Consider the following 18,645-nt stretch of genomic DNA (forward strand, 5'->3'; position numbering starts at 1 on the left):
TGATTGGAGATAGTTTGTTTCGGGACTGTTGTATATAGTATGTTATGTGCTCGTGGGTTGGGATTTGTTTATGTGAAGCTGCTTGTGCAGAATTAGCATCGGTAGTATCATCTGGAAAACTTTGTGCCACAAGAAGATGATCCGGATACTACTGTAGGGGTATTGGTATTGTTTGAGGGTGGGATCGCTGCTAGGTCTGAAGTTGTGCAATGTACACTCTTCAATGCCACATCTTCATGCAAACCTTGCATTCTGTGTTTGAGACAATTTACTAGGATCATACTCCGTACATCATCTTAGCTATCAGAAGTACTACTTCTATGTAGGACAATTCTCCTCTGGTATGACAGGGAAATAATCACTCCGCGATACACGCGATACACGCCTTGAGTTTGGCATCTATCAAATTTCCTTTCAAATGCTTGTACTACAGTCAATTGCCCCGGAAATGACACTTCCATAAAGTCCTGTCTCAGATACCAGTCCAAAAATCAAGGCTAGACCTGGCATAGCCCTCGTCCCGTATTCCTCAAAAGCAAAAGCCGTGACAGTAACTAAACTCTAGGATGTTGCCTCAGGAATACGATAAATCTTTCTCAGATTCTCCAGTTGCTTGCAGTATGATAGGTGTCAATGGCCAGCCCGTGTCCAGCCACATGGTTATTTATTCGCGTCCTGTCCTCGGAGCGTTAGGATTAACGGACGGACTTGCTCCATATTATTTTTGGCGGAAGTTGATTGTAGACAAGTAGCATGCTTGCTTGTCTGTCTGTCTGTCTGTCTGTCTGTCTAGGCAACGGGATTGAGATTTGCCGCTGGTGTTACTGCATAACTTCGTGGCAAAGTCTGCTGCTACTTGCTACTACGGGTGCATGAAGCTTCCTTTCTTCAAGCTTCCTCCTGTGTATGATGTGGTGATGCCAATTATAGATAGAATCATCATCTGCAGAAACCGCACATAGACAGTTCTACGTCGACACGCGTACCGATGATGATAAGCAGAGAGGGATAAAAAGGTATCGCATCGCGCAAGTGACAACAAAACAGACAGACAGACGGACACATAAACATTCTTCCGCACTGGCGATCAAGCAGTGCTTGCATTCAAACACACCGCCGAATTCAAACAGAACACTAAACACAGCCAGGTTAGCGTTGACAAATTTTTAGCGGAAAAAGAAAAAGAGGGTTGCCTGGCTAGTGGTTCCAAGGGCAAAAGTTCTCTCTGATCTGGTACGGCAGATGGTGGCCCCAGCACGAGGCTGAAAGATTGGTTTGATTGCCTGCGGGCCCCCCCCCCCCCCCCCCCATAGGCATCGATGGGATGAACCTATGATCCGAGATCCAAGGGACGATATGAGGTGGAAATGAGCCAGTCTTGTGATGCGTACGGAGTATGTACGGATCATAGATGATGCACCTGTTGATGGGGAAGATCTTGGTTTGTTGTTTGCTATTATTGTGTGTGTGAAGGAAGGGAGTTTGCGCGGTGGCGACTAAACTAGATGCTTACACTGAGGACTTTTTACTGTTGACTGTGTAGCACAACTGCATCCATGCCCTCCATGCCCTTCATTTCTAGCATTCCAGTTACCCCCTTCTCCTCTAATCCTGGTACTTACTACATGCCAGTATATATAGTACTGTTAGCTAAAGAATGATAGATCAGACCAACCATAGACACGATGGCACAAAATGAAACGGGCGGCCCGTGTCAGAATCTTCGCAAGTTGAAACGCATGGCGGCGTGGATGCTGTGGCTGGAGACTGGAGACTGGGAGAGGAGAAAGAGAGTCGTAAGCCAACCATCGGACAGATCCCGATCTTGGCTTTTTTTTATTTTCCAACTGTCACGGGTTGAGGTTTTTGCAGATTGCTTTTCACTATTATTATGATTTCATACATTTATTGGCTTCTCAATTTGAAAGGAAATGAGATCACAGGTACATCTCTAATTTCAGACTTGTGACACCATAGTCTGATAGTTTTAATAACTAATGATTTCGAAAATTGCTGCCGTTTGCGTCGGTCGCAGAGTGCTGCCCCTTTCGACAACCCACGGAGAAGACCGTCTCAATCAACCACTGGAACAAACCCACTCTAGCCGGCCGTCTGGGGGAGAAGAGATTGCGTTCCTCGATTTTCCTCCTCCCTGACCTGAGTTAGGAACTGAAAGGTTCGGGCAGATTCGAATTTGCCACCTTCGCTACCGGACGAAAGGCCATTATTCTATCTACACAGAATTGACCACCTGGGTAGCAATCCGCATACAGAGGATTACCAGGATTTACCAGACATTCCTGTGTGAATGTATGGGGGCATCCACTGAAAAAAGCGCGTCGGAACAATACGATACGGTAAGCGAGTCGCGAGTCAGACTAAGAGACACTAGTCAATCTGCTAGGCCGATCTATTGGGACCAACTCATCCACTCTCGCGCCTTATCATCTTCCTTCGTCGGGTCTCTCCAGCCACAGTAACCAAACGGAATCCCCTCGGAGAATTGTTCAGCTTTCCATCAATTCCTGGTTGTCACCGGGCCACATCAGACAGAAAAAGAGGGGAAGCAAGCTTCTCTCGGTGAACAACATCATCATAATGGGTGGCTGGGAATTGAATTTTGTCCCGGTCCGATGGCAAAAAGGCAAATGAGAAATCACCTTGGATCGGACAACATCAGTCTGGCTGGCATGATGCTGCTCATATCATGATGACGAGCAGTGGCTGAAACGGAGTGCGATCGTCGCTTTGCTGTTGATCAGCCCAAAAGTCAAATGCAAATCTAGCATTGCGCGCAGCTCCTGATCGGAATTCCCCTTACGCTGGCCTCCCCTTCAATCGTCATCGACTCCTCCACTCACAGGAGTGTGACCCGGGCGACCCAACGATCCCATCTGAGATCCAGAGTTGACCTGCCAGTGGCATCGCCTCTCACTCGTCCTGCCCGGCTCCAAGTGGAGTGGCTTGTTCCCTCGTGGGTGGCACTAGCTTCAATCCCTCACCATCCCACCCAGACTTGACCAAAGCCCGGATGAGCTCCCCTTTTAACTCTTCTCGTGATGCTAGCCTGAGATTTCTTTCCTTCACGGGAACCATTCTTTCGGTTCAGCCGAACCCATTGCCATTCCTAGGGGTCCAATTGGCATGCGCTGAGCTGTGCACCCAATCTGCTTTGGCCGGGCTCTTTTCTATCTTTACAATTTCTTTTTTTTTTTTTTTTTTTTTTTTCGCTACAGTGGGCAGATCAGCAAACCCACTTCAAGTCCCAGGCGACCCAAACAGAAAAAGGTTTCCTTTCTTTGGGTGGCTCCCCCTCTCCCTTTAAGCTTTGCGCCCCTTGAGTCTATCCTTTGCTTTTCTCATTTTTCGTTTAAACAAACCTCCCTCCCTCCTTTTCGTTTCTGTCCAGCTGCCCCGTTTGGATCTCACACTCTTTCGATCCTGGCCGTGCCCTTGCCTGTGATCCCCTCCCCCTCTCTGCGGTCGACCGCTCTCGATCGTGCGACATTCTGCCTCTTGACGTAACCGCACCTATACTCTACTTGACCACGGCAGACTCGTACTGCCACGGGCATTGATTCGCGCCATCATGGCTATCCATGATGTCGGCCTGGAAGGCCTTCATCAGCTATTCCAACGGGTGAGTCCTAATGGTGTTGTGGGATCGCGCTCGGTCGCATTCCTCGATTGATGCTGAAGAGCGCATCTCTAACCCTCCCACAGAGCAGTGATGATCCGCAAAGCGCTTCGAACTCGGCCTCGGGCCTGGTCACGACCTTGGTCCCCTCTTTGATCTCTGCCGCGGCCATGGTAACCATCTTCATTATTCTGCGACGCAGAGAAACTCGCATGTACATGCCCCGAACCTACCTGGGTGTTCTGCGCCCCTCGGAGCGTACTCCCGCTTCTCCTACTGGCCTCTGGAACTGGATTTTGCAAATGTACCGGCTGCCCGATGAATATGTCTTGCAGCATCACTCCATGGATGCCTATCTCCTCCTGCGCTTCCTGAAGGTTGTGTCGATGATTTGCTTCGTGGGAGCTTGCATGACCTGGCCTATCCTGTTCCCGGTCAATGCAACGGGCGGCGGCGGCGGTCAGCAATTAGATATGCTGAGCATGTCGAACGTCAGCGCCGATAAGTATGCTCGCTACTTCGCTCACGCATTCATTGCATGGCTCTTTGTCGGTGTGTACTTCCCGTAAAGTATGGCTCGGGGGTGTCCGTCACTAATGGTATTGCTAGGCTTCGTCTTTTACACGATCACCCGCGAATGCCTGTTCTACATCAATCTGCGCCACGCTTACGCCCTCGCTCCGGCATATGCCAGCCGTCTCTCGTCTCGCACCGTGCTCTTTACTGCGGTCACCGAAGATTACTTGAGCCGCGAAAAGATTCGACAGATGTTTGGTCCCGAGAAGGTGAAGAATGTCTGGCTTACGACCAACACCAGCGAATTGGACGATAAGGTTGCCGAGCGCGAGGACGCTGCGATGAAGCTCGAGGCGGCGGAGACGAAGCTCATCAAATTGGCCAACGCTGCCCGCCTGAAGGCCCTCAAGAAGCAAGGGTCCGTGGAGGAAGGTCAGAACGCAGGCGATAGCCTTTGCGACGATGACGATGAGTCCGGCTCGGTTGCAGCTCGCTGGGTTCGACCCCAAGACCGCCCTACCCATCGGCTTACATTCCTGGTCGGTAAGAAGGTTGATACCATCAACTGGGCGAGATCTGAGATCGAGCGTCTTCAACCCGAGATCGAGGAACTTCAGGCCAAACACAGGGAAGGTAATGCGGACCTGGTGTCGTCTGTCTTCGTTGAATTCAACGCCCAGGCCGATGCTCAGCAGGCTTTCCAGTCTGGTTAGTGTTCCATGTCGTCCGTCTTTTGTGTCCAGCTATGCTAACTCGCGCACAGTGGCCCACAACTACCCCCTGCACATGGCGCCTCGTTACATCGGCCTGGAGCCCACCCAGGTCATCTGGTCCAACTTGCGCATCAAGTGGTGGGAGCGACTCGTTCGTTACTCTGTGACCATCGCATTTGTTGTCGCTTTGATTGTCTTCTGGGCCATTCCCACTGCCGTTGTTGGCTGCATCTCGAACATCAACTTCCTGACTGAGAAGGTTCCTTTCCTTCGCTTTATCAATGACGTTCCAAGCTGGATTCTGGGTGTTATCACGTCTCTTCTGCCTACGGTCTTGATGTCCGTACTCATGGCCTTGCTGCCAATTATCCTCCGATGTAAGTTGCAACCCTAGGCCTCCATGTACGTGAAGTCTGAGCGCATTCTCATCTGTCGATAGTGACGGCAAAACTCGGTGGCGCTCCTAGCTTGGCTGCCGTGGAATTGACTACGCAAAACTTCTATTTCGCATTCGAAGTCATCCAGGTTTTCCTGGTTGTCACTATATCATCTTCCGCCTCTAGTGTCGTATCCGATATCATCAACGAGCCCACTTCCGCTGCGTCTCTGTTGGCTGAAAAGATTCCCACCGCTTCGAACTTTTATATCTCTTACATCATCCTGCAAGGGTTGTCTTTCAGTGCCGGTGCTCTGCTGCAGATCAGTGGACTGATCCTCGGCAAGGTCCTGGGTCGGCTCCTGGACAACACGCCGCGAAAGATGTACAGCCGTTGGTCCAACCTCGCTGGTCTGGGCTGGGGAACTGTGTATCCTATTTTCACCCTCCTCGCTGTCATCGGTAAGTAACTGTTTGTTAAGGATGTTGGGAACGGCCAGCTGACAATACATACAGCTATCGTCTACTCGTGCATTGCACCCCTCGTGCTCGGGTTCGCCACCATCGGCCTTTACCTCTTCTACTTCGCCTACCGCTACAACATGCTGTATGTGTCGAACGCCAACATTGACACCCAGGGTAAGGCCTACGTCCAGGGTCTGAAGCACCTGACTGTGGGCTGCTACCTCCTGATGGTCTGTCTGATTGGTCTTTTCGCCATCGCTACCGCTGCCGACAGCATTGCCACTGGACCCCTGGTCCTCATGATCATTCTGCTGATCTTCTGTGTTCTGTACCACGTGGCCCTCAACAATGCCCTGGAGCCCCTGATCCACTACCTGCCCAAGAACCTCGAGTCAGAGGAAGAAGCCCTGCTGTCTCGCGAGCAGACCAAGGTGAGCCAGTCCGGTGAGGCGTCGGATGACGCCGCCGGCGGCGGCTCCAAGGCACGCGACAGCGGCGTGGCCAACATCGACTCCGCCGAACGGGGTCTGACCTCCGACGAGCCCCAGGCTAAGCCCAACTTCCTGCTCCGGTACCTTCGTCCCGACAGGTACGACAGCTATGCGCACATGCGCCGTCTGGTTCCTAGCGGACAGGAGATCACCAAGTATGACCCCGAGGTGGAGCGGGATGCCTACTTCAACCCGTCCATCAAGGCACAGGCTCCTCTGCTCTGGATTCCTCGCGATGAGCTCGGTGTCAGTCGCCAGGAGGTCAAGCACACCTCCCGGGTCATCAAGATCACCGACGAGGATGCCTGGCTGGACGAGAAGAACCACATCTGCTGGGACTTGGACAAGGGTGTTCCTCCGATCTTCAAGGAGAAGGTTTACTACTAGATACCCAGACGCAAGGAAAAGAGAAAAGAAAAATGATGTGTATGGATATTCTACCGACTGTTGGATGATAATGGTGATGGTGATGGTGATGGGAGAATAGTTTACAGAGAACCTTGATACCCACGGATTTGGAGGCCATAAAAAAGTATATGGCTGGCTTCTGGAAGGTAAAGATAATACGGATGTTCATGTTTTATTTCTAATTATACTAACTAATTATGAATCTAAGTGTTGAGAAGAAGAAGAAATGGCCGTGATGTTTACATACGTATATACAGGGTTACTATAAATATCACATAATGATCGTTGAAATGAATATCTCCCTACTATTACCTCAACTAACCTATTACCATTATGATAAGATAATATTACTCCCCCTCACCAGGATGAACCCTCTCCCACCCCCTCCTCACCCCATCCCTCCTCTTCATCCGCTCAAACCACAGCCTCAACCAAGGAAGCAACCTCAGATTAAACTCATATTGACTCGCCGCCGCGACATACGGAAAATGCACTAGATCAGCCACCGTACTGTCATATCACAATCAGCCATCAGTCTACACCTTCCTCTCCACACAAAGAAAAAGAAAAGAAGGGATAAGAGAAAATACCATTTCTCCCCAGCCAACCACCCACTTCCCTCACCCCACCTCTGCCGATTCAAAGTCAGCTCCAGAAGGCGATATAGATCGATTAACCTTTCCCTGAAGGGGCGATCCGTCAATGTATGCGCTGTTATAATAATAGGTGTGGTGTGTTTATTCGATCCAGTCTCGGTTGTCACTGGGGGTGGTTGTCGTTGTTGTTGTTGTTGTTGGTGTTGTTGATGATGCTCAGGTTCAGGGTCGGTGCTTCCCATCCAGAATTCTAGCTTTGAGCAATGCTCTTCCACTGCTGCTTGTTCGAGAGTATTTGGTGGGTATGTGATGTGGTGATTGTCCTTGTCGTAGTTGCCTAGGAGGTAGGTGGTTATGGAGGAGAGGGTTTGTAGGGGAGGGTCGTGGTTGGGGCGGTTGGTGTCTGTTAGGGTTGTTGTTGGTGGTGTTGATGTTGGGGATGAGGACGAGAATGGGGAGTCATGGTGGGTGTGGCTGTCGCTGTGGCTGTCGGGAAGGAGGTGGAGGGTATAAGGGAGACTGAGTTCTTCGAGGATGATGGCGATGGCGGTGCCGGTGATGGAGGCTTTGGGGGTGGTGAGGGTGATGGTGCTGGGTTCTTCTGTGAGGTTCATTGTATGCTACTATTGTTTCGTCGTAGGTAGTAGGCTGTGAAGTGTGGGAGTTGGGAAGGGAGAGGAAAGCTCCAGGGAAGGAATAAGTTGGATAGTAGTATAGATTCATTGCAGATGGAGATGTAATCATGATACTAATCTGGGGGAGGGGGGATCGTGCTTGACGTCACGGAGATACACTATTAGAAAGGAAAAGTTCAGGAACTGGTTTGGAATTACAGGAACTGGTTAATTTTAGAAGTCGGTGATACAGAGTTACATTATGTCACTATGCCTGTGATGCGTGTCTGGATGTATTTCCAATTCCAGTGTTTGTTTTAAGTTCCCTGCATCCATCTCGATGTAGTATCATCAGCCTGCAAACTATTGGATGGGATTTAATGACTGCAAAGCCGAGGTGTCACACCCAAAAGAGTAGAAAGTAATTAAAATGGGCGGGTCTGGCCACCGCGAGCTTATGGCCCGTCCCACCAATCACAAACGATGGCCGGGCCTGGCTCGGTCGTCGTGCAGGCCGGCACTCTCTCTGTCGGCATTTGATTGGCTGGGATTGACAGTTTCGGCCGGCGGAGAACGCGGCGTCATCAAGCCGTTACGTTTGCCGTTTTGGCCGAAAAGGGTCTGTCTGTCTGTCTAGTTTGCAATTCTGCAAGATTGCACACCCACAATTACCATCGCCCCCCTGTGAATAATTTCTGAGCAAACATACATCTCTGATCAACATCTCTGGTCCTCCCAGATGAACCATGGTTTGACTGTCAGATCCGCCACCATCGCCGTGCCTGTGTGACTTGTGTGACTTGTATCCCCCCGGAGGGGTTGCGCTATAAGTATCCGATTGTACTCCCCCACACCGGCCAGGGGAATGAAGCAGGATTCGGCAACAGTAGCAGACTCCAAACCCCACGCGATCATGATGCAGCCCACCCCTGTTCCTCGTGATATCCTCATCGTTGGCGCCGGCATCGCGGGCCTGGCCAGCGCCATCTCTCTCGCCAAGGAACTGGCTTCCTCCATCCCCGACCTCAAAATCTCCGTCTTCGAAGGCGCACCAGGACTATCTGCCTCAGGGGGCGCCATCAGTCTGACCCCAACGGCGCAAAATTACCTCGACAAGCTGGGCGTCTTGTCCGAACTCAATCGCATGGGCAGTGAAGCCGGCATCGAAGTCGATCTCATTGAACTCTTCTCCCTCCGCTCAGGTCGCAGACTTGGGCCTCTTAAATTCACCGACGAGAATGGCTTCGGTTACGGTGGCTATAAGGGCCGTCGAGTCATGCGAAATGCCCTCTCGCGCGCCATGTTATCCGTCATCCAAAACCACCTTCCCTCGGTTTCCGTCTACTTCAACAAGAAAGTGGTAGGCGGCACCACAACCGACTCCTCCGTCACCTTATCTTTCGAAGATGGCTCCTTCGCTACCGGAGATCTTGTTCTGGGCTGCGACGGCGTCCACTCTATCACGCGCACTCGCATTGTCGATCCCGGCAACCGCTCCGAATACACCGGCATCTCCTTCATCCAGAGCGTCTCTGACGCCCACGATCTCCCCGTCCCCATGCATTTCAACCAGACCGCCATCCACCTCACCCGTCACAGTTCCCTCCTTACCAGCTACTGCGACCCTGATCGCCAGAAGATCTTCTCCGCCGCCATCCTTCGAGTGAATGAACACCTCATTGAGCGCTACCAAGCTACTTCGAAAAGCGATTGTCCCGAACAAGCCAGCATGAAGATGTCCATTCGCTATCTGGTGCGCACGCAGTTCGCCAAATCCGCCCTCCCTAGCATCCGCGCACTCCTCGACCACACTGAAGATTGGGCCTTGTATCCGGTATATCAGGTCCGGCAACGAGGGAAATGGCACAAGGGACGGATTCTTCTCCTTGGGGATGCTGCGCATGCGGTAAGCCATAAGCCACCCTCTGCACTTCGAATTAAGCGCAAGAACTAACTTTGAGAATATAGATGCCTCCCCGCGACGAATCCGCCGCATACTCCATCGAAGACGCCCTCATCTTCCCACAAATCTTCTCCCGCAACCTCCACGCCCCTCTCGCCACCACCTTTCAAGAATACGAGTCCCTGCGCCGCGAGCTCGTCAACAAAGTCTTTGACGCCTCCCGCCGTCTCTGGCAAAGTGATCTCGACAAGGGACTGTTTCCGGGCCATGTACGCGAACTCATGTCGCCGGTGCACATGTCGCCGGGAGGTTGTGTCCCGGCGCCAACGACAACGATAGCATCAGCGAGGCCGGGCATTCCAGCGGCCACGCATCAGAGTTTCTCGGATCTGTCGGTGTACTCGTTGACCCGGGAATTCCAAGGGGAGATCGAATCTTAGTTGATCTGAGCTATGAATAGATACGAGGACGGCATATAGAGGTGTTCACAAGGTCCTTACTTCGGGTTTATGTTCTCGTGCGGGTACGCAATGTTTATCCTTTCACACGGATGGATCATAGAAAGGTATGGGATCTGGAATGGGACAGGACAGGACAGGACAGGACATATGGCTAGAAACGAGCGTTACGACCACACTACAAGCGATGATAATACTTTTCTTTTGAACAAACTACACCTTTCTTCATTCCTTAGTGACTTCTACATCACCCCCGTAGTTAATATCAACAACAATCTTCAAACCACTCATCCTCCAAAATCTGCCCCATACTCGGCCTATCCCTCGGATCCAACCTTATAATCCTACACACAAATTCCCTATCCTCAGTGTCTTGCTGTTTGATGCATGCAGTAGATCATCGTCGAGATGCTTTAGGATGAGAGCTGGTGGGCCCGGAGGGTCTTCAACTTCATCTAGGAGTGGTCGGATATGTGAACATCGATCCTGGAAGGGACGAATAACGTCTCTTTCGGTTTTGAGACGAAAGTGTTGCACGCTCTTCACGATGACTGGTTGCTTGTGGGATTGGGAGCTTTATACATCCATTCCAGGATTAGGGATTGATGGAATTATGGGAGGGATGTGAGTGGATATTTTACGTTGCTAGCCAGATACTTTCTTGGAGTCGCTTGGTAATGGTATAGAGATTTCCTGTCTTGGTCTTTAGCTGGGTGCCTATTGTTATTGGGGAGATGGCCATCTTTGAACTAGCTGAGCTTAGCTGTGTAAATGAAGTAGAATAATTGGAGGATTGAATGTAGATCTAGAAGGATGGAAGTGATCCACCGTGGCGTCACCGCCCGGACGTGCCTGGTTTTCTGCCGTCCATTTTTTCCGTTTATCAAAAGATCCCCGAAATCCGTTGCTTCTCCGTTCACCTCCTCCCTCTCATCCTCCCATTCTCCCTCCTTTTTCTCTTATTTATTTTCCCATCTTCATTGGTTTAATAGATATTTCTTTGTTTCTAATTGTTTCTCTGTTACCTTTTTACTCCTCCTAAGCTCCTCATCATGCTGGGCGCTTTCCGCCGTTCCGCCGGCGCCGTCCATGCGCTGCGAGCTTCACGATCTCTGCTGGCCAGATCGATTCCTCAGCAACCCCAATGGCTCTCTGCTTCAGCGCCTGCGGTCTCATACGGTGCTCGCGCCCTCTACCACCCGTCCCCGGCCTTTCTTGATGCCAGAGCAGCAGCTCAGGCGCAACTTAACGTCGCCGCCGACATCGAGCCCCGGCTACCCAGTACCGATTTCCACAGCCTGGCACAAGACGGCCTGGTCAACGACAGACTGATCCGAACCGTGACAAATTCCATGAAGATTCAAACCATGACTGATGTCCAAGCCAAGACGATCCGTGAAACACTGAGCGGCGATGATGTGTGAGTAGTTCCTCGTCTCTGCCTCCCTTCTTTCATTCTCCTGCAATGGCGGCTGACCTTGATTTTCTTCCCATACAGCTTGGCACAGGCAAAGACCGGAACTGGAAAGACCCTTGCATTCTTGATCCCCGTCATCCAGCGCCTTGTTAATGATCCGTCGATCAAACGCTCGCGTCCCGGATACCGGGGGAGAAACCCACCCGACATTCGGGCGATTGTCATCTCTCCGACTCGTGAGTTGGCAGAACAGATTGCCAACGAGGCACAACGCTTGGTGTCTGGATTGGGTTTGGCCGTGCAGACGGCAGTTGGCGGCACTCAAAAGAGATTGCATCTAAACAAGATCCGGACCGAGGGCTGCAATATCTTGGTTGGAACTCCTGGTCGTCTGAAGGATCTTCTTTCCGATCCCTACAGCGGTGTCAAGGCGCCGCAGCTTCAAGCTCTCGTCTTCGACGAGGCTGACCGCTTGTTGGATGATGGCTTCTCGCAAGAGATCGGTGAGATCAAGGACCTCCTGCCAGCACCCGAGGAGGTCGACCGCCAGACCCTGATGTTTTCCGCCACCGTACCAGGTGAGGTCATGGACATGGTGCGTCAGACTATGAAGCCTGACTTCAAGTTCATCAAGACTGTTATGGAGGATGAGGTGCCCACCCACTTGCGGGTGCCCCAGAAGGTCGTCTACCTGGATGGCTTTCAGAACGGCTTGCCTGCTATTCTGGAGCTGGCAAAGAAGGGTTACGCTGAAAACTCGCATTTCAAGGCCATTGTCTACCTCAACGCAACGACGATGGTCTCGCTGGCCAACGACGTTTTCCGGCGGCTTCAGAATGATCCTGAGGATCGTACCAAAGGACATGCTCTTGGCCGCCTCCCTATCTACCAAATCCATTCGCGGCTGACTCAGGCGCAAAGAACTCGTGTCACGAGTACTTTCCGTAGCGCGTTCCGCGGCATTCTCTTCTCCTCCGACGTGACAGCCCGTGGTTTGGATTTCCCCGACGTCACGCACGTCATCCAATACGGACTTCCCAACGAGCGTCAGACCTACATCCACCGCGTGGGGCGCACGGGCCGTGCGAACAAGGAAGGTGAGGGTTGGATCTTGCTGCACAAGAACGAGAAGCGTGCCTTTAAACAGATATTGGGCGACCTGCCTATCGAGGAGGATCAGACCTCGGTTCCCGTTGCGCATATCAACATGCGCGAAGAGATTGAGGACGATGGCTCAGAGACGAGCCGAACTCTACAACAATACAAATTTGCCGCGCAGGAGGTTTCCATCGACGATCGAGTGGAGGCATGGAGGTCCCAAGCGGGTACCATCATAGGCAAACTCCAACCTCTGTCGGCGACCCTGCCTGCCATGCATGACCTGTGCACCTACGGGTACTTGCTGCCCAAGCCTCCGCAGCTCCCTTTGAGGATCCAACAAGCTCTGGAGAGGGGCGACAAGCCCCCTCCGAGGTCCAAGCGTGGTGGACCCCGCGACTTCAGGTCCCGGGATTCCTACAGGCCCCGTTCCAGTGGTGGCTACAATGACCGCTATAATGACCGCTACCAACACTCTTCATCCCGCGATTCCCGCAATCCTTGGAACGAGAGAGGCTCCTCTCGCGGCCGTCGCGAGGGCCGTCGCGAGAGCCGCTCCTACAACCGCTACTGATCCCGGTGCTTGAGGCCAGGATCATTAACGCTCTTCGATACCCTTCCTATGAAACGCAGCCCTGCTAAAATCGACCTTTGAAACCGGCTTGTTATAATAGTGCCGCATATCTATTCGGGGATGAGCTCTTCCTTTCTTCTTCTTCTCATTGTGGTTGGACTGCGTGCAATATGTTTCTCTTTAAAAATGTGTTCGATATGTGATCGGCTTGTATACTACATAACAGATACCACGTGAATATGGCATAGTCTCTACTCTAGATATAAAATATACTTGTATAATATGATGGAAATTCCAACATTCCACCCTATCATTATCAGTCCGTATGACGTAGGAAATAAACCAGAAGATTGCATACTTTCCAGTCTTCGTAACGTGACCACTTCCTACGAGACCGTAGAGTCGACCTTAGATCAGTATATCACCGTATAGATGATTCTGTTAAATATATATGATGGATTCTACTAGTATCGAAGCCAACGTAAAGAGAATAAAATGCTTTTGATCTACCCATAACCCCAAGACAGTCAGTCCTAATATAATACATACATACATGCTGCCATCTATATTCAACATAATAAGAAAAACATAACAATCGCTATCGAAAGCATCATTAAGCATCCTCCCCATTCTTCATCTTCTCACTCTCCGCCTTCTTCGCCGCAAACCTCTCCCTAGCCAACTCAATCTTCGACTTCGGCTTCTGACCTCCCTCACCACCAACATCCAATCCCTTGGCCTTGGCCGCCCACTCACCCCTGCGACGCTTATACAAGTCCATAGACCAATTACGCCACACGGCACGACCGACAAACGAATCCCTCAGAGCCATTTCACTCCGCGCCAGTTCCTGCGCCATGCGCTCCTTGACGAAGAACACGTCCTTCGTAGCGTGCCAGAGGGCATCCACGACGCGGGATCCGCTGCTGTCCAGGGCCAGTTCTTCGAGATGGCCTGTGAAGCGGCCGGTGAATTGGCGGCGGAATTGTGGCGTCGAGGTGGGCAGAGTGAGGGACTTTTGGATGACGTGGGAGGCGGTGGGGTCTTTGGCGATGGTGAGGAGGGATTCGGGCGTTTGGGAGAGGAGGCTGCTGTAGACGAGGGCGCTGAGGGGACCCGGAGCTGTGAGGATGGTTTGCACGAAGAGGGAGTTGTGAAGTTTGGCGCCTTTGGGGTTCGTGTTGATGTTGGCGTTGGCGTTGTCGGGGTCGAAGTTGGGCATTGTGGGGGGTTGTGGGTGGTCTTCGTCTTGGTCTTCGTTTTGGTTTTGTTGGGGTTGGGGTTCAGAGGTGGTGGTGGTGTCCTCGAGAGTGAGCATTTGGGCCAGTCGCTTGGCCGGGTCGCTGTCGTAGGCGGTTTCAAGGGAGCGCGCGATAGGGGTGGTGTCGACGCCGCGGACGATGCATCGCTCGACTAGGGTCTTGGGGACGATGACACGGGAGCGCTCGATGAGGTTGGGGATCTGGGGGACGAGGAGTTCTACGGCGTTCTCGAGGTCGTCTTTTCCGAGACGTTCTAGGACTTTGAGCACGACGTAGCCGGCTGTGATGTTGCGCGACAGGGAGCGGAGTTGGTCGCGCAGGAAGTTTTTGTAGAGTCCCTTGAATAGCTTGCCCGGCATGTATCGGACGATGGTCTCCAGGAGGCGGGATCCCACGGGGTCGTAGAGAAGGCCGCGGATGAAGGTGGTGCTTTCTGTGCCCTCTTCGAAGGTGTCGTCAGGGATTAGTCGGCGGATGATCGACTTGGGGTCCTTCGCGCTGGCCTTTCCGAAGTGGGAGAGCTCCAGGTATACGAGGACTTGGAGGACTGGGTTTCCGACGGGGTGGGTGGCAAGTGCGCGAAGATAGGTGTCGTCGAGCACAGAGACCATATCCTGCATGACCTTCTTCAGGGTGCCCTCGAATGATTCGGGCACGCTGCGCTTCTGCGCAACGGGGTTCTCGTCCTGCACTTCGTTGAGGATGCCGTGTCTTTCCTTCTTGCGACTAGCAACGACCGAGTCGCTCAAGGATAGATCGACCGGCTCACCTGCCAGCACCAGAAGAAGAACGCGAATGGTGTGCGACGCAAAACGCTCCGTCAGCAAGTATCCCCAGTTTCCTTCCAGCTCCTCGATGACCTTCATGAACATCTCCGCTAGCGACAGCTCGGGCTCGGGCTCGTCTCCATCCTCGGCGTCGGTCTTGCTAGCCTTCTTGGATGGCTTTTGCGACACTCCTGGTGCAGCGTGGATAAACAGAGTCTCGCAGCAATGACTGGCGAATCGGTGCTGGACCAGGTGCAAGAAATGTCCGATGAATTTGTTGAACAGTCTCCGGATCTGGCGTATGTCCGACATCGAAATCAACTTCTCCATAAGTCGCGAACAGGACTGACTGCACGAGATCTTCAATTCCTTGCCCTCGGCCTCCTTGTAGACACTCTCGACGAAGACTCGTCGCTCCTCCGCATCTCCGAACTGGTTGGTTTCCAACACCTCGTTTGCACGCGAGAAGTATTCCTGCTCTTCAGGATCGAGAAGACCGTAGAAGGGCATATCGCCCGTCTGCGCCATCTCCTCGTCCTGTTGTTGTCCATCGTCCAAAGCGATATAGTCGGCACCGTTAACGATGTCGTTGGTCTCGTCTTCGGAAGGTTTCACTCGCTTGGGCACGACATCTTCGGGGGCGTCGTCGCGCTTCCGCTTGCTGGCTTCCTTGTTGGCTTTTTCGGTGGCGCGACGGCCTCTCTTGACCTTTTCACGAGGCATGATGTGACGATGTGTAATTGGGAGTTGAAGGGGGAAGTTTTCTTCTCGCCGATTCGCTTTTTTTCTGCGTTTTTCCCGCAACCGATAAGCGGTGGTCCGAGCGTCTTCCACCGCAGTTTGTCTTGTTTGCATTGCCTTTACTCTCCCCAGATCAACTTTCATTCCACAATAACTTCCTCATGGCAACTTTGGTAACAAGAGAAAGAGATTGACATCGAATACTCAGAGGATATAAAGTTTCAATCATTCGTGCGCCGCATCTGTCATGTCACTCGAATTGAACTGACTGCAGAGCTGCTGCGGAACTATACAGTGCCAGTCCGTTCTCATGGATGTGATTGCTGACAATATAGATAATGGATTTACTACAGAGATAGCTAATCTGACTACAATAAGGAAGAAAAGGCCAAGAACAAAACTGATCAATTCCTCAAATGCTTACAAAAGCACATCTCAAAATCTCATTGAACTTCTAGCAGACACCGATGTCCCTTTGTTGATAGAAGGAAATGCAGAACCTGCTCCATGTCCTCATCGCTCATCCCTTCACGAGATGATACCTCTGATCGGGGAAATTGGCGGAAGAAATGAGCAGTAGCCAAGCGCAGCTCTATCCGAGCCAAATGCAACCCAAGACAGTCTGTTACAGTCAGGTTAGTTGCTGGCGGACGCTCTCCTAACTGTTGACAGTCGGCACTTACTACGTGTCCCTGCTCCGAATGGCATAAATGCATCTTTCATCTCCTTGGTTGGTGAAGCCCAACGAGAAGGATTGAATCTATACATGTACTAGTCAGCAACGCCGGATTTGACCAGCCCGGGAGCGAATGCTTGGCCCACCTACTTTTCGGGTTCCGGGAATGCAACTGGATCACGATGCAAGCTCCAGAGTTGCGTCGTTACAGTGCTCCCTCCGGGGACCCAGTGGCCACCGAATGTTGCCCCCTGTGGTGGTACAATGCGAGGGAGAGCACAAGGAATAGCGGGATATAGGCGCAAGGCTTCATCAATGACCTGGTTCAAATAGGTCAACTTCTGGATATCTTTATCAGAAAATCGTTCGGGCAGTGTGGCCACCTCGGCAACAAGTGCTTGCTGGATGACTGGTGTCTTGCAGACTGCCCAGGTGAGATAGGTCAAAGTGTTGGCGGTGGTGTCACTCCCAGCAACGATGAGGTCAGTGGCATCGTCGCGGATTTCCGCGTCAGACAGTCCTTCCTTGCCAGCATTGTAGAGTTTTGAGAAAAGCGTGGGCTTGACGTTGTCTGGACTAGCGGCCAGCAGCCTTTTGTACCGATTGATGGACTCATCAGCATAGTCCACGAATCGATTCCGGCTCTTGTTAGCCTCCCTGAGGAAAGGAAGCGGCAGGAACTCCGCGAGCTTGAAAAGCCAAGGGAAAGCGACTCGAGACTCCCCGATCAATGCGGCTATCTCTAGGTCTTTGATGTGTAGATTCTTCTGTGCGGCTTGGTCAACACACGTCAAGAAGCTCAGCTCGCAATAGGCTATAGTATTTTGCCTTGCTCCAACATCCGAAATGAGTCCCCGAAAGATAGTTCACCGATAATGTCGCTGGACATGAAGAAAAACCATTTCTGGACATCTGCCACTTTACGGGTGGCCATCTCCTCTTGCATGCGTTGCATAGTGAAGCGGATGCGGGCGTCTATCAAGGGCTCCAGCGAATGCAAGTTTGCATCCGCGAAGGGTGATGAAAGGAGCCTGCGATGTTTACTGTGGAACTTGGGATCAGTAGCACTAAAAATACTTCTTGCATTGTCGTGCTTGAGCAATTCGTATACTGGCGACTTCAGGAAGCCACTTCCTATGCGATGGACCTCTCGAGCCCCAGCAATCTCAGCAATGTCGACTGCGTTCGGGCCAACCCGGACGACGGGACCTACATAAGGGCACACAATTAGCCCTGAGGTTGCTTCTGTTCAACGAGATGCCCTTACCATATCGTCGATGTAGCGCTTGCACATATCGTGGCCGGTTCCCTATGACCGTTTGATATCTGACGAAGATATCCGTCCACTTGCACAGGAAGGGGCCGGGGACCGATGACAACGGGTTCCTTCGTTCGCGGTAAATATTCTACTCGCTTGCACGCTTAGCCTCAAACTGCCAGACAGAAACAGAAGCCTACTTACAATTACGATATAGAGGACGAAAGAAAGAAAAACCAAGGCCGGACCATGGCCAGCCACGAAACTGGACCCCATCGCGCTTGCTGGGTGAAGAAATGGTGGATATTTAACGAACTAGTGTTACGAGCGACCGTTAGTTCTCGATAGATTCTCTTTATCATGCAGAAGGAAGGTAAGCTAGCATTTTGGGCCGCTCAAAGCATTGCTGAAACATGGGACGTGCGATGAAGTGATATTAAGTACAACCGAAAACGGACTGCAACCGGAGCTTCTACCAGATAACAGTACATCAACACCTCCAACAGCCAATAAGGGAGTACAAGCTTATGAACTCGCTCATGCTCTATGATTGTGCGAGGTAGCGACTATCTCAGATTGTCCGCGGATAGAGCGGCCGAGAACCTGACGCAAGGTGCAGGGCAATCGCAGTGTTGAGATGAACTGGATGACCATCATCCAATGGGCTCCGCACTT

At 51.8% G+C, this 18,645-nt stretch overlaps 7 protein-coding genes across 7 annotated transcripts; 3 read left to right on the forward strand and 4 right to left on the reverse strand.

Annotated features, from left to right (window-relative positions):
* Positions 1-2,317: 2,317 nt before the first annotated feature.
* Positions 2,318-3,786, reverse strand: BO87DRAFT_403614 (uncharacterized protein). Its single transcript, XM_025625787.1, has 6 exons — positions 3,432-3,786; positions 3,381-3,401; positions 3,254-3,319; positions 3,088-3,188; positions 2,862-2,984; positions 2,318-2,782 (listed from the first exon to the last, which is right to left on the reverse strand). Exons 1-6 carry the CDS (start codon positions 3,573-3,575, stop codon positions 2,701-2,703), a joined length of 537 nt encoding a protein of 178 aa, XP_025484323.1. The 5' UTR covers positions 3,576-3,786; the 3' UTR covers positions 2,318-2,700.
* BO87DRAFT_372910 (putative DUF221 domain protein) lies at positions 3,221-6,887 on the forward strand. The gene is made up of 6 exons (XM_025622404.1): positions 3,221-3,640; positions 3,724-4,189; positions 4,247-4,861; positions 4,917-5,243; positions 5,306-5,704; positions 5,759-6,887. The coding sequence occupies exons 1-6, from the start codon at positions 3,590-3,592 to the stop codon at positions 6,583-6,585; spliced, it is 2,685 nt and encodes an 894-aa protein (XP_025484324.1). The 5' UTR covers positions 3,221-3,589; the 3' UTR covers positions 6,586-6,887.
* Positions 6,888-6,953: 66 nt separating this feature from the next.
* Positions 6,954-7,955, reverse strand: BO87DRAFT_455544 (uncharacterized protein; the record flags this gene model as incomplete). The annotated part of the gene is made up of 2 exons (XM_025628658.1): positions 7,197-7,955; positions 6,954-7,116 (listed from the first exon to the last, which is right to left on the reverse strand). Exons 1-2 carry the CDS (start codon positions 7,814-7,816, stop codon positions 6,954-6,956), a joined length of 783 nt encoding a protein of 260 aa, XP_025484325.1. The 5' UTR covers positions 7,817-7,955.
* A 777-nt stretch (positions 7,956-8,732) lies between these two features.
* BO87DRAFT_299152 (FAD-dependent oxidoreductase) lies at positions 8,733-10,159 on the forward strand (the record flags this gene model as incomplete). Its single annotated transcript, XM_025619087.1, has 2 exons — positions 8,733-9,722; positions 9,785-10,159. 2 exons carry the CDS (start codon positions 8,733-8,735, stop codon positions 10,157-10,159), a joined length of 1,365 nt encoding a protein of 454 aa, XP_025484326.1.
* A 938-nt stretch (positions 10,160-11,097) lies between these two features.
* Positions 11,098-13,546, forward strand: BO87DRAFT_455546 (DEAD/DEAH box helicase). The gene is made up of 2 exons (XM_025628659.1): positions 11,098-11,597; positions 11,676-13,546. The coding sequence occupies exons 1-2, from the start codon at positions 11,230-11,232 to the stop codon at positions 13,264-13,266; spliced, it is 1,959 nt and encodes a 652-aa protein (XP_025484327.1). The 5' UTR covers positions 11,098-11,229; the 3' UTR covers positions 13,267-13,546.
* A 206-nt stretch (positions 13,547-13,752) lies between these two features.
* On the reverse strand, positions 13,753-16,040 carry nop9 (RNA-binding RNA processing protein NOP9). Its single transcript, XM_025622405.1, has one exon. It carries the CDS (start codon positions 16,016-16,018, stop codon positions 13,880-13,882), a length of 2,139 nt encoding a protein of 712 aa, XP_025484328.1. The 5' UTR covers positions 16,019-16,040; the 3' UTR covers positions 13,753-13,879.
* A 439-nt stretch (positions 16,041-16,479) lies between these two features.
* On the reverse strand, positions 16,480-18,246 carry BO87DRAFT_298340 (cytochrome P450; the record flags this gene model as incomplete). The annotated part of the gene is made up of 6 exons (XM_025619057.1): positions 16,480-16,658; positions 16,720-16,796; positions 16,863-17,510; positions 17,552-17,921; positions 17,980-18,118; positions 18,175-18,246. 6 exons carry the CDS (start codon positions 18,244-18,246, stop codon positions 16,480-16,482), a joined length of 1,485 nt encoding a protein of 494 aa, XP_025484329.1.
* Between the last annotated feature and the right edge of the window lie 399 nt (positions 18,247-18,645).

This window comes from Aspergillus neoniger, assembly GCF_003184625.1.
Source record: "Aspergillus neoniger CBS 115656 unplaced genomic scaffold BO87scaffold_3, whole genome shotgun sequence".
Lineage (NCBI taxonomy): Eukaryota > Fungi > Ascomycota > Eurotiomycetes > Eurotiales > Aspergillaceae > Aspergillus > Aspergillus neoniger.

Coding starts and splice junctions, on each gene's coding strand:
- BO87DRAFT_403614 (XM_025625787.1), bottom strand. CDS start 3,575: ATGCCCGTGGCAGTACGAGTCTGCCGTGGTCAAGTAGAGTATAGGTGC. Junction 3,189..3,253: donor TCGCCTGGGACTTGAAGTGG/GTTTGCTGATCT, acceptor TTGTAAAGATAG/AAAAGAGCCCGGCCAAAGCA. Junction 2,783..2,861: donor GTCGCCCGGGTCACACTCCT/GTGAGTGGAGGA, acceptor GCGCAATGCTAG/ATTTGCATTTGACTTTTGGG.
- BO87DRAFT_372910 (XM_025622404.1), top strand. CDS start 3,590: ATGGCTATCCATGATGTCGGCCTGGAAGGCCTTCATCAGCTATTCCAA. Junction 4,190..4,246: donor CATTGCATGGCTCTTTGTCG/GTGTGTACTTCC, acceptor TGGTATTGCTAG/GCTTCGTCTTTTACACGATC. Junction 4,862..4,916: donor TCAGCAGGCTTTCCAGTCTG/GTTAGTGTTCCA, acceptor ACTCGCGCACAG/TGGCCCACAACTACCCCCTG.
- BO87DRAFT_455546 (XM_025628659.1), top strand. CDS start 11,230: ATGCTGGGCGCTTTCCGCCGTTCCGCCGGCGCCGTCCATGCGCTGCGA. Junction 11,598..11,675: donor ACACTGAGCGGCGATGATGT/GTGAGTAGTTCC, acceptor CTTCCCATACAG/CTTGGCACAGGCAAAGACCG.
- nop9 (XM_025622405.1), bottom strand. CDS start 16,018: ATGCCTCGTGAAAAGGTCAAGAGAGGCCGTCGCGCCACCGAAAAAGCC.